This window comes from Martes martes (assembly GCF_963455335.1).
Source record: "Martes martes genome assembly, chromosome: 14".
Lineage (NCBI taxonomy): Eukaryota > Metazoa > Chordata > Mammalia > Carnivora > Mustelidae > Martes > Martes martes.
This window is the reverse complement of record NC_137902.1, coordinates 33,898,521-33,912,572: the sequence shown is the minus strand read 5'-3', so window position 1 is coordinate 33,912,572 and position 14,052 is coordinate 33,898,521. Positions and strand designations below refer to the sequence as shown.

General features: G+C 34.8%; 1 protein-coding gene across 2 annotated transcripts in view; it reads left to right on the top strand.

The window, feature by feature from the left end:
* The window catches only part of EXOC6 (exocyst complex component 6), a 216,956-nt gene that overhangs the window by 153,259 nt on the left and 49,645 nt on the right, over positions 1-14,052 (top strand). For both annotated transcript variants that reach the window (XM_080823310.1, XM_080823309.1), the window contains one exon: positions 8,460-8,601. In XM_080823310.1, coding sequence (XP_080679436.1) covers positions 8,460-8,601 — 142 coding nt within the window. The remainder of the gene's footprint in view (positions 1-8,459; positions 8,602-14,052) is intronic.

Here is a 14,052-nt window from a genome sequence, read left to right as displayed (position 1 = left end):
ATAACTTTAGTCCTTTTAAGTATTTATTAAGTTGATGCTGACTAATCTTAGTGAGAGATTTACTTGCATTAAGTTGTAAGTCTTATGTGTGTATGTAGCATAGCACACTTTAATATTTCCCACTGTCAAAGGTTGTAGAAAACAGCGTTTTGATTGAGACCATAATTGGAAGAAGTAGTTAGTAACAGAAGTCTTCTTTTAGTTTAGAAGGAAACAGCATGAGAGATTTAGTAGAAAGCTAGTGGATTAGGAGAGAACTCTAAGACCTGATCAATAAGTAATAGATCAGGGAGAGATATAAATGGAAATAATTAGAATGGATTTTTATCAGTCCTTGGACTATATGTATACATATGTACATGCATACATATGCACACTTACAAATATCCTGTAACTTTACTCTTTAATAGCTATCAGTGAAATAGACTAGATCATTGGTGCTGCGTTTATGAGCAAAGTGCCATTCTGAAACAGGAAGAGTCAGTACCACAAACAAATGGAAATGCAATATCTGGCAGTTTTACTAGCAGGTAGCAACAGAGAATTCATGTTTACAAAGTTAATTGAGTTTTTGCAGGTAGGAATGGTAAAGTTCTAGGAATGCAAGTGGTATCTTCCCCTTAGCCTGTATTCCACAATGGAAACAAAATATGAAAGATAATCCCCCCCCCAAAGTTAAATGGACAAAAGTTGAAATTGGGGAAGAAGGAAAGGGACTAAAATATGTGGATAAGAGATTGTTCTAGTTTGAATTATGTTTTATTGTGAGCAGATAAAGACAGCAAAAAAGGAAATCAGATCCCCTGAAGAGAAAGATGGGAGATTGTCGGGAAAGATGGAGCTGGAAATTTCCTGTCCAAGTCCCTGTCCAGTGATGCCAAAGAGCCTGTTTTTCTTTTTTCTTCCCTGTATGGAGCCTAACAGGAATGGAAAAGAATGAGGATAGAGCTCATGGGAGAGGTGGCACAGCCTTGGTGCATTTATATTTACAGTATGTTTATAGGTCAGAGATAACAAAATTCAGCAGGCCAAGGTGCTGATACATATTTATAAAAAACTTATGTAAGGTGCTATAATATGAAAGCTAAGGAGATTGGACTTTGGAATTTCCCACCAAAGGAGCATGTTCAGACAAATATCACATATAGGGAGTGAATTCAGAAGATGAGCAACATTTTAATCCCTTCCTTTTCTTTCATTCGGGAGACTTTAGGCATTGTAGGAAAGCTGTCATGTTCTTTTAGATCTTTTACTTATGAAAATCAGTGTGTTAAATGGTAGCACTGAGGTTAAAAGCCTTTGTCAATTCTTTGGAGACAAGAAGGGAGCAGTTGGCAAAGACCTACTATAGATGTCTGTAAGGACTTACTCTTCGCTCTCAGAATATTGTTGAATGTCATTTGCAAATTGTCTCTAGGAAAAAAAAATAGTAATTAGATAACTTGCCTTGAGCACTCCCTCCTACTTTGTATAGGTTTCATCTTGTTTTAATATATATCCTCCCTCCACTTGATACATTTCCCTTATTCTTTTAAAAACCTTATTTCTCAACTGGAAGTGAATCTAAAAGTATCTACCCCAATCCCATTCCCACAGTCTAGGACAGCCCCATGAAATTACTTGTTCAGAAGGCCCTTGACATTCTGGGTGAGTATACCCCAAAACTTTGAGCACTTTCAAATTTGAAAATACTGCTATGCCTTGTAATTTCTTTCAGAAAATGCTATGAAATGTAACTGAAAAGTGTAGACCTTAACAAGAGTTATTTTATCCATGTCAACTAACAGAAGACAGCAAAGCCACTTTGAGTTGGGAGATTGGGACTGTGCATTCAGGCTCTTGAGTGATACCTGCTGATACCCATTTCACAGAGCATGTTATGCGGATGCTTGCCTGAACAGATGAAGCCCTACTTGTACTGGACTCTGAGATTCTTAAAAGGTCAAAATCTAAACTTAAATCCTTGAATGACAAAGGTCTGCACTGCATTATACTTGTATGTGTATGGCTGAATTTATGATATGTCAGCTTTTTAGTTACATATATTAATAAGAGTTGGCTCAAGTGACATTTATCCATTTCACTAGTGATCATGTGGAAACTACTTATATTGTCTAGCATTTTAGTAATTCTGGCAAATTCTTTGTAAATTTTAAATTGTACTAGAGTTGCAAACTCTAGTACATTTTATGATTAAATAGCCCTGATACTCTGATCTGGTTGCTTATGTAAAGAAATGAGGATATGACCCTGCTGTTACAGAGCTGTTGCTTTTTGAACAGTTCCTGGGATGCTCCAGTGTTTTGCTCTTAAGTCTGTGGCTTAGCCGTAGTACTGAGTCACCACAGGGAAAATTACAGCTCATTTTTTTTCTTTTTTAAAAGATTTTATTTATTTATTTGACAGAGAAAGAGAGCTCACAAGTAGGCAGAGAGGCAGGCGGAGAAGGGAGGGGAAACAGGCTCTCCGCCGAGCAGAGAGGCTTAATCCCAGGACCCTGAGATCACGACCTGAGCCAAAGGTAGAGGCCTAACCCACTGAGCCACCCAGGCACCCCTACAGCTTATCTTTAACTTCCCTTGCTTTTCTTACAATTGCTAAGTGAGAAGAGTTATAGAGCCTTAATATTTCATTGCTTCCCTACCTAAACATATGCCTAGCTGCCCAATTTGCTATTATCAAGTAGATTTAAGAGTTAGAAATAATTCCTGTCAGCTCCCACACATCATAAGCTAGCTTCCCTCTTCTTGCCAGTCTGGGCAAAAGTACATGCAGCTTTCACCATTTTTGTCTTGAGTTCTGATATTATCAATTGCTTGGAAGCAATTTTTATTGCTTTTATTGGTCTGCTTCTCCTTGTGTTTTCTTTCCACCTATTAAAGGTAGAATGATAGGGACGCCTGGGTGGCTCAGTTGGTTAAGCGGCTGCCTTCGGCTCAGGTCATGATCCCAGCGTCCTGGGATCGAGTCCCACATCCGGCTCCTTGCTCAGCAGGGAGCCTGCTTCTCCCTCTGCCTCTGCCTGCCTCTCTGTCTGCCTGTGCTCACTCTCTCTGACAAATAAATAAATAAAATCTTATTAAAAAAAAAATAAAGGTAGAATATAAAATAGCATGGAGCTGCCATGACATCAACAGTGATACTTACAGAAAGCTAAAATCCTGAATATTAAAGTCTGGATAAAAGTTCGGATAAAAAAGATTTAAAAAAAAATAAAAAGGCTGCCAAAATTTGATGAGCCCAGTGGTTGGGATAAGGAAGTTCTGAGTGAAAGAGAAATTGCCATGTATTGCAACTATCCTAAAGTTTTCCTAGTTTGGAGAAGTTCCGCCCCCCCCCCCAACTTTAAGATAATCGTGTTCTATTTAGTGTGTGTGTGTGTGTGTGTGTGTCCCCAAGAGTATGCATTTATGTTACTGTCTCATATCCCTTATGATTGGGAATTGTTAGGAGAAAAGTCTGAAAAGGGAGAATGTGAATTCATACTTCATTGTGAGGATTATGGTTAATTGATATGGTAACCACCTCTTTTAGGGCTAAAGCTACTTTAGGTAGGGACAGAAAGAATATGAGAGGAATATAGAAGTGTAAAAAATGTATTTTGGAAAATGTTGGAAGTGTTTAGAGTTGAGTAAATTTTGATTGACCTGTGAGTGTTTTTGGCATAATTTCAAAAATCTGTCTTCAAGGTAGTGTTAAAGTTATTATTAAAACTCACTGAAGGAATTCATCTTGATACTTTAACCTTTATAACTCATCCATTCTGTACGATTGGGAATCTGAGACATGTCCTTGTTGTATAGGTCAGTGCTACAGCAGTCTGCCTATTTTACTAGATAGAAGAATCTTTGTGCATTTGTGAAGTCATCTTGGGGAAATTTTCATGTTTTATATTAATGTTTTAGATGTTTTTTCCTGATTTATTTAATAGCGTTCTTTACATAAGAGCAGGATGTAGTTTTACATAATAAAACTTTAGATTGGTGGGTTTTATGTAAAATGGAAGAATAATAAATTTCTTAAGTTAAAATACCTACTTATCAACTAGGCATCTTTTTTCATATTTCAATTAGGAATTTATTTCTAATTTTAGTGTTTACTTCACATTTGATGAAAGACCTCACTCTTTTAGACTGTTTGTCTTAAGAAAAGGCTATATACATTGTGGGTCTTTAGGACACTGACCAATTCATCAATGCTTCCCTTTTTCTTTTGCGTTTCCTCTGAAAAGACTATTTCATAGTCTCAAGTGAAGTTTATGCAGCAAACTGAGAGACAGTGAGTTTGAATAATATGATATTTTACTGCTTTAAGTTACTTAAAAATTAATAACCTAAATAATTGTAAAATGCCATACAGAATCAGAAATAACAAGTTTTCTTGTTAGTATTAGATTTAATATTCAAATAGACTGTGATTTTATTTCAATTTTCCAGATTTTTTGGACAAGAATTACATAACCTTTTAAAACAAAATCTGTTACAATTTAAAGAATAATAAATGCAATGCACAATATTTCTGAGTCTATATATTTCTTTTTACTTAAATAAAAAAAAAGTAGTTTATTGTGCAAAGTTAACCTTTTGTTGGAATATAAAAAAAGTAAAATGGATTCTCCTGGGATCATTAAGGAAGGGAGACCAGTACAGAAAGAATGGTTGTGATTTCAAGAGCACATTTTTATGTTAAATGTAGTTGAGAGAGAATGAAAGCAGCATTGAAAAATGCTTTCAAATAATTACTGTTGAAATCAAACCTTTCTTTTTTTATTAGATCTTTGAAATAAGAGAATGGTGAGACAGAAATGAAAACTTCAAATGAAAATTTAAATGTATCAAATTAGTTTTTAAGTATTCTACATTTCTCCTATTATTAGAGTAGGTCTATGAAAACATTACTCAAAACAGTTTTGAGCCATAATCTAAGCATTACTCAAAACAGTTTTGAGCCATAATCTAATAAAATCTGTTGTATTTTTGTTACCATGTCATTTTGTGGTGTTTCAAAGGAAAGAGGGAGTATCTTTAGTCTAATCTGTAATAGTAAATTATTTTAGAAATTTGGCTTGACATACAAACAGATGTGTTTTCTTGATTTCCTTTTAAACTGAGGGTTGGTGGTTTGTGGTTTATTGTTCCTGTGATTGGCATTAAAAGCCTTATTTCACAGCTTGCAGTGAGGGACTATTGCGTAAAGAGTGGCTGTGTTCCACAAACTAAATTCAAAAAGTGTCAATCAAGGTCTCACATAGGTTGCTTAGAGAATGAGTTTTCTTACTGATTTCACCAAATGTCGCCTCATGCTGTCTTTGATTGGCACAGCCTGGCAGGGAGGATGGATGAATCTGTCACCGACTGGTTAATTGTGTTGCTGGTCTTAGTCTGACATCAGGTCTTTGACTCTTAAGTGGCTCAATACAAAACAAATTAGCAGATTGTAGTCATATTTCTCATTCTATATGCTTTGACTCTGTTGAATGCAGTCCATAAATCATATTGACTGACACACAAGTAAATGATGAAAGCTGCTTTTGAGACATGGATCTAGAAAGCAGCACTGTGAAGGTGCCATGGAAGGATGCATATGGTTGACCCTTTGGGAATTTCCTAGGAGCCAAATGTCTCCTTACCACAATTGTTCTTAGAAGAAAAGCTTTTGGGTAATGCAAAAAGGATCTAATATGTCAGCAGATTCTCTTTTACAAGTTCCTTTGAAATCTAAGAAGTTTGTCTAAGGATTTTCTCTCTTTGCAAGTTGTTTTTCAGCAAAATGTTAGAGGAGGGTAAAAAAGTAGTTACCTTTAAAAGTTTGGCAGGTGTTTTTATTTATTTATTGAGCTTTGTGTTAAAGAGAAGAAAGATGTTAATAGTAGTTGCAATTAATTTTTCAGATGAGGGCTGCAGAAATTTCTAGGTGCTTAAAATTTCTTAATTATTTGTTTTGTTAGTTAAAATAGATAATTGCAAATTTACTTAGATTATTTATGTTCTAGAAAGTGATATTATTAAGAGTATCCACAGTATTAGCAATAAAAATGTTCAGAAAGTGGTCTTTTGGTTATACCAAAGTGTACCAAGGGCTCCAGGCATCAGAAATGAATTGCCAGAGGTATTTTTTTGGTATTTTTTGGGTATTTTTTGCAAGTATTTGAAACATTAAACATTTTCTCTCTAAATGTAAGTGATAGATGGATTTAAGGATATTTGTGCACATTTTATGGTTAGAAAATAAACATGTTAAAAATGTATTGTCTTACAGAATATAACTTTTTAAATATTTAAAGAATCCAGACCCTTGATACTAATGAATTTATTTCATTTGAAGATTTATAAAATATTTTACAAATATTTTAATCTTATATCTTTGAGAACAATAAGCCTGTATTTAACATGCATAATCAGAAGAAATTTGGTATTAGGGTTTTATTATTACATATGTTGTTTAAACAAAAAGCTAAAAAATTCACATGCACACACGTGTGTGTGTACGTGTGTATGTGTTTTCATTACCTATTTCCACCAAGTTTATGGAATAGCCTGTATTTCTGTACTCTTACCATCATTTTTGGCTCCAGTACTACTATTATATAGTGATTGGTAGCATTTGAACCCATGTTGAATTTTAAAGGTCACCTTAAAATTATACCACTTACATTGTGCAGTGTGTTTACTAATGAAATGAATATAGCAGTAATTGTAGGGAGCAATTTATTAATCTGTTTTGCGGTTAGTGTATTACCGGGGTAGCATAAGTAGGACATGGAGCTGATTGGATGGAGAAGTACATGAAGCTAAAATGCAGTAGTTGTTCCATTAGGTCAAAATTACATTTCCATTAAGTATTCTCAAGCCTATTACATTGTAATTAAATTACATGCCATTGATTTCTCCTTTTTCTATGTTTTTGTCCCCCTCCCATTCATATTGATATTATGGTGCTTGGGGAATGGAGCTGCATGTCTCCCAGACTAATTCCTTTTGGGTGTGAGGGATCTTGAAGCATGCTGGGTTTTGCATTGTTTGTTACATTCTTTTTTGGCAGTTCATCAGTATCTGTCAAATATATTGTTTGCATTGGCTTTTATCTCTAAAGTTTTTGATTAAGAAATTGAAATTCCATTTCAGATACAGTTTTTCACTGCTGAGGTCTAAATAATAAAGACATTCATAAAAGCTGCTTCGTTTCTAGTCTGATTTTAAATGTGTAGTTTAATGAACAAATGTTCTAATAAACATCTTAAAAACATATTTATGTTTTTCTTCTAGTAGATCAACTCTGTAAACATTTCTGTACCAATTTAGTGAAACATTTATGTTTAGGAGGTTTTTTTTCATGATTTGTAGCTTTATTGGCCTTTGTGAAAGTAATAAAAAACATAATTATCAAATAGCACTGAGTAAATATTTATTAAGCAAATGAAGCAAAACATGATGCATTTTCCAAAAGTCATTATTTATGACCATTTTCATAGATGTTTGAGTCCTATCACAGGAGTCAATCCATCACCAAATCACATGATTGTGGTTGAAGAGAGCAAAAGTTGGAGCAATATTACACGGGAAAACTATACATGAAAGAGTCTTTATAATATTTTAAACTTTTAATTGGGATACAAAATCTGTTTAAAGAAACAGTTTATACTAAAAGTGACATTGTAATTTGGAGGCTAAACATGAAAACTTAAAATTTTTATCATCTTTAAGAAATTATAGCCTTAAGGCTATCTGAAAATTCATGTAGTTTTTAGGAGCTTATAATAGTAGAAAATATTTTATAATAATATGTAGTGAAAGAAAGCCACAAGTATTTATAATTTACTTAACCACATACTTCTAAATTACCAGATGATTTAAAAACTAAATGTAGATCTGTAGATGATTTTGAAATCATATTAGTAGGCAAGCCCCCCCAGCTAATTGAAGCTATGCTACAAACTGATGTTCTGATTAGAAGGACTTAGGACTCAAAGTATATTTTTAATTTTAGGTGCAGTTTAAATAAAAAAATGTTTATTAACTTCCTTTATTCTGGCTTGGTTAATTATACAAAGCAGAGCTTAAAGAACATTACATGAATAAAATGTTCTGTCAGTATAATTATTTTGTCATGGATGCCATATTTTAATGTGCATTTTTAAAAATACTTGAGACATTTCAAGAGATCTAATAATAAATCATGGGTTTTTTACTTGTCTTTTAATTTTCCTGGGTGAAGTTAGAACTTTAATGATATTTATGTCCTGAGAAGGACAAGTAAACAAAAATATTAATTTTAATTCTTACACTAAAATGCATAGCTACTTAGAATACAGAAATAGAAAGGCCAGTAATCACTGTTGTACCCCCAGAAAGGCAAGAAAAAGAATGTCAGATATATAATTTTTCTGATACTTTATGGTATATTTCTGTGTTTGCTTATATGTTTATTTATATTTTGGCTTTAATATTTGTTTTAAACAGGGGAAAGTTGCCCAGACTGCTTGCATGTCAGCCTGCCAGCATCTATCAACATCCTTAATGCAGATGCTATTGGACAGTGAGTTAAAACAGATAAGCATGGGAGCTGTTCAGCAGTTTAACTTAGATGTCATACAATGTGAATGTAAGTACCTTATTCGTTAAATCTCATGCATTTCTGGAATCTATATTTAAATTATATGGAAAAAAAATGTATATAAAAGGATGGTTCAGGATAAGAAAGAAAAGGCCTGAATATGAAATTTTCAGGAGCCTTTGAAGCAACTTCTTTCCAGGAAAATAAAACTACCTCAGCTTCACTTTGGGGCCCTAGAGCTCTAGAAGCACTATGGTGGCAATACAGGCTGGGATAATTGAAAAGATGATTCATTATTCTCCTTATTCCTTTTTCTGGTCATTCTTGCCAGGACACTCCTAACATTGGTCATCAATGAATGAAATCGTTCTAAGTTTGTCATTCTTACTTTGTGGATAGGTAGCCTTTTAGATATTTGCTGCAGGGATAATCTTAGGGCCCTGAATTCCAAATGAAGCTTCTTTTCTATTCTGAATTTTTGGTCCTCATTCCCTCTAAATTTCTTAAGCCTTTACCTTTGCCATTGTTTCTCACTGTTTTCTTTAGGTAAGAGATGGGCAGATTCTGTAATCTCATGTTGACGTTAGCCAGTCTGCTTCAAAACTGGATATGCTATTTGGCTATTAGCTTTGTAATATATACTTCTGGATGTGGGTTTTATCATCCTTAAAGTATAATTCTTTAAATAAAGAATGTAAGCATACAAAGTAATTTTCAAACATAGCTTTCAATTGAATGGTACACTGATTAAATGATGAAAATCCCTGGTTGACAATTCAGTCAGGCAGCACTATTGATAAATTGAAAATCAGTGGGGCACAAGAAGGCTGAGGCAAATTTTGCACTAATATATTCTGTATGAAAGACATTGAAAATGTAACCAGCTTGCAAATATTTGCAAATATTTGCCCACTGTGTATAAGGCATTTGGCAAGGAAAAACAGAGTTAATAGTAAAGAAAATAATTATGTAAGCTGTTTGATCAAGATCAGTTGCTTACTGCATAAAAATATAAGTCCAAAGTTTTTTTTTAAAACTTACCTATTTCCTTCAAAAAAAGAGAAATGCATATTTACAATGGAAAAGAAAGTTTTTCCTTAGGAAAGAGAAGGATTTATTTTCTTTTCCTAGGAAGCATTTCTATTTTCTCTAGTTAGAAAACCTTTATTAGCTAGTTTGGTAAAAAAAAAAAAAAAGAAAAAAAGAGAAAACCTTTATTATGTATCTTTCTCAAAATATAACTATCATTTAAAAATGGCATTTATTTTGTGCTTTTTAAATATTTATCAAGAAATATTTTTGTTTCTACAAGTTTCTAAGCTCAAAATAATTGTTATTCCATTCTCAAATAGTTTGAAACTGATATTTTGAAAGTTCTGTAAAAAGTTGTCTTATTAAGATCATTCCAGTATGACATTACATATGTAAACAAACATCTTACATAAAAATTACTTGAAGTATTTTGTATTGTTACATCTTTAAAGTGTATTTAAAATAATTAGGTGGTTGAACCCTTTACTGACATTTGAGTGTGTCTTCTCATGCTTTTTTTTTTTTTTAAGATTTTATTTATTTATTTGACAGAGAGAGAGATCACAAGTAGGCATAGAGGCAGGTGGGGGGAGGGGGGAGCAGGCTCCGTGCTGAGCAGAAAGCCTGGAGGTGGGGCTCAATCCCAGGGCCCTGAGATCATGACCTGAGCCAAAGGCAGAGGCTTAACCCACTGAGCCACCCAGGCACCCTATTCTCATGTTTTTTGTTCAAAAATGGAAATTACTATTTGGCTAGGCAACATTAGGTATCTAGATCTTTTCTCTCTTCTCTTCTACCTCCATGAAAGAAAGGCTGGTTTAGCTGTACTTACAGAAGGATACATAAACCCCCAAATCTTTGCCCCTCTGTCTTTCCATAGGATAGTTTCTACCTTTAGTTGACTTCTTTGGGTGGAGGTTCTGAAGGCTTCTTTTAAATTGCTGATTTTTTTTAAAGCACTATTCTCTTGGAAGAAACCAAGAAAGGTCCTAAGTATGAGCCAAAACTCAGGAAATCTAGGTTTCCTAGAAGGGTAGACCCAGTCTGATGGGGGCCAAGGTTCAGGCACTATAGATATGGAAAGGGGGAGACACTAGGACTCAAAGACAAACCACATAAGATAATTCAGCTTCCTTTAAGATTATGCCTGTGGTTGGCTCTGCTCCTTAATACTTATCATGTGTTACTTAACCATTACCTACTTAATATAGCATCATACATTCAGCACTCACTGAACAAATATAAACCAACATTACATTTTCCGTGTTTATCCCACTCTCTTTCTGGTGCAAAAGAACTTTCTACCCCCACTCATGAATTTAGTGACTGATACATAAATCACTTAAAAATGAAACTTAGCGGGATGCCTGGGTGGCTCAGTGGGTTAAGCCTTTGCCTTCAGCTCAGGTCATGGTCTCAGGGTCCTGGGATCGAGTCCCACATTGGGCTCTCTGCTCAGCAGGGAGCCTGCTTCCCCCTCTCTCTCTGCCTGCCTCTGTCTACTTGTGATCCCTCTCTCTCTGTCAAGTAAATAAATAAAATCTTTAAAAAAAATGAAACAGCTTTTTTTTCTAATGAATATGTTAAGAGAATTAAGTTTTCATCTTACCTTAAAAGTATTTTTGTTTTTTAAAATCCAGAAGAAAGCAGATTTTTTTCCCTTTTTTTAAATTTAAGATTTTATTTTTAAGTAATCACTACACCCAATGTGGGGCTCTAACCCACAACCTGGAGATCAAGAGTTGCATGCTGTACCAACTGAGCCAGCCAGGTGCCCCAAAAAGCAGTTTTTAAAAATATGAAGTTTATTTTCAGTATTAATGCAGTATGTATGCTTTCTACATACTGGGGCAGGGAAAGGAGAAGAGTAATTTGGCTAGATAGAAGGAAGGCTAAAATGCATCATAAATTTGTGAAGAGAAGGGATCTGGATACCATAAGAATCAATCAGGATATGGAGAAGATAGGCAGGTAATTCACATGTGGAATCCTAAAAGCTAAAAGATCATTGAGTTTCACCACTTACCTGGTAATAAACATACACATACTCTTCTACCTCGAAATCCTTTCTAAATAACCCTGCCAAATAGTTGTCCAGGTAGTCCTTGAACATCCAATTTGGGGGATTAACTACTCTTCAGAAGCTGTGTTTCCATATAATGTATCACTCTATCACTTTCTTCCAGAGAGGTTAATTCACTTTCTCTAAACTTCTTTTAATGGAGCTAGTTCTACCTTGGCTACAGTCACCACTGCCTTTGTGCAAATTAGAAAAGTTATCCCTGTTAAAAGGAAAAAGTCCTTCAGAGTTGTCTGTTTTATATGAATTAGAAAAAGTTTACTTTTTTTCCAGCTGGACTCAACCCTCTCCAAGGCACATGGTTTATCAAGTGAAATGTGGTCTAGATGTCCGTCCTTCCCTTGCTCCCCTCTCCTCTCCTTAGATGGACACTGGGATGTAGCAAGCAGTCTGATGCAGTCTGTATATGGCAGTTCTGCTTAGGGTCATACAGAGAAAAAACAAATCCTCATCCACAAGCCAATTATATGAAAACTGCTCTTATATCCTTCCAAATCTTCTGAAGGCCAGACATCAACAATGCCTCTTACTGTTCTCATGTGATTTGATTTTGGATCCGAAGCTCTTCTTTGATTAAACTGGTTTGACTACCTGCTGTTTAATGTCTGATACCCAAAGTTGACTACAGAGATACCCAGGTATGGGGGGAGCCAGTATAATCTGCATTAGACTGTTAAATATATTATCCACAGTCTATACTTCATTACCAAAGCCCAAACTAATATTACTTTTTTTGGTTGCCAGAGTATACTCTGGAATCATTGAAACTGTGGTCTCTAAAACTTGTGTATCTCTATGTTTGTGTGTGTGTGTGATTGTGATTGTTATGCTCTGTTTTTCTTACCCTATACTTGTGTGGTTGGTTTTTGTTTTGGGATTTTAAAGTTATCTGTATTGAATTTTAGATTGGTTTCACAACTAACCTATTGAGGTCTTTTTATATCAAAATTTAATACCTTCTACAGATTTGTAATCATGCTTTTTATATATTTAACAAAGTTACTAGCAAAATGTTGAACAAAATCTTATATCTATATTATGAGATATAGTACATCAGTGGTTCTCAAAACCTGATCCCCAGATGAGGACCCTGGGAACTTGTTAGAAATATGAATTGTTGGGTTCCATCTACTGAATTGGGAACTCTGGGCATCAGACCCCCTAGGTGATTTTGATGCACAATGAAGTTTGAGTACCACATTATGTGGACCTTCCCTTCATATTGACTTAGATTCATTATTCAGGATTTTATGGGGTTTTTTTCAGCCAGTTACTAATTCCCTAATTGAATCTAACTCATGGTTTCGCTCAAAGTGTTTGTCAGATGCCTTGCTGGCATATAGGGATAATAATGACCATTGGATTTTTCTTATTAATCAGTCTATCCTTTAAAAGGAGGAAATGATACTACTGTGATTCTTCATAAACCCATATTGGCTCATAATAATTATTTTCTCTTCAAGAGACTCAGAAATCATTACTTAAAAGAGTGTGACTGGTTTTTGAGATTAACATAAAATCTTACTAGTCTGTGTTGTACTAGTAGGAGATCCAGAGTCCAAGGAAGTCAGGTAGCAGGGATCACGAATTAGAGACCATGAACCATAGAGATCCTGGGCAAGTTAAGAAAGGCTTACAGCAAAGGCCTAATTAAGCAATAGGAGGTGGACATGAAATATAAGTACCAAGAATGGCCTTTATATGGAGCACCTAGGTGTCTCAGTCAGTTAAGCTTCTGCCTTCGGCTCAGGTCATGATCCCAGGGTCCTGGGATTGAGCGCTGAGTGGGGCTCCCTGCTCAGCGGGGAGTCTGCTTCTCTCTCTCCCTTTGCCCTTCCCCCTGCTTGTGCTCCCCTTCCCCTCTCTGTCTCTCAAGTAAACAAAATCTTAAAAAAAAAAAAAACGGCCTTTATTCTAAGTTAGATCTTCCTTTAATTGGGTTTGATCAGAAAGCAGAATATTTATTTTTTTATCCTTATTACTCTGTGAAAACATTATACATATATTTCCTGGCCTCAGATTGTCAGTCTACAGGTAGAAACAAAAAGGGCATCTCACGAAAGTTGGGAAGATGGGAAGATGGAAATAATTTCACTTCTGTCATCATTCAACCATGTGCTTTTAGTTTTTGTTTTATTTTTCTGGTGGTGAAATAATTAGCACTGATACATCAGTGTGCTCCCTTTTTTTTTTTAAGCAATTTTTGCTGATATTCCTTGTGACACACATACTTGTGAGTTATATTGGCTTGAGCTAAAATTTCAGTCTGCAACTGACTTTTTTCCCATGTAAAGTCAACTGATTCATAGGAAGATTCATTTATTCAAATGTCCAATGAGAATCTATTACCTGGTATATTATTTGGAAATCCAAGATGAGTCAAGCTT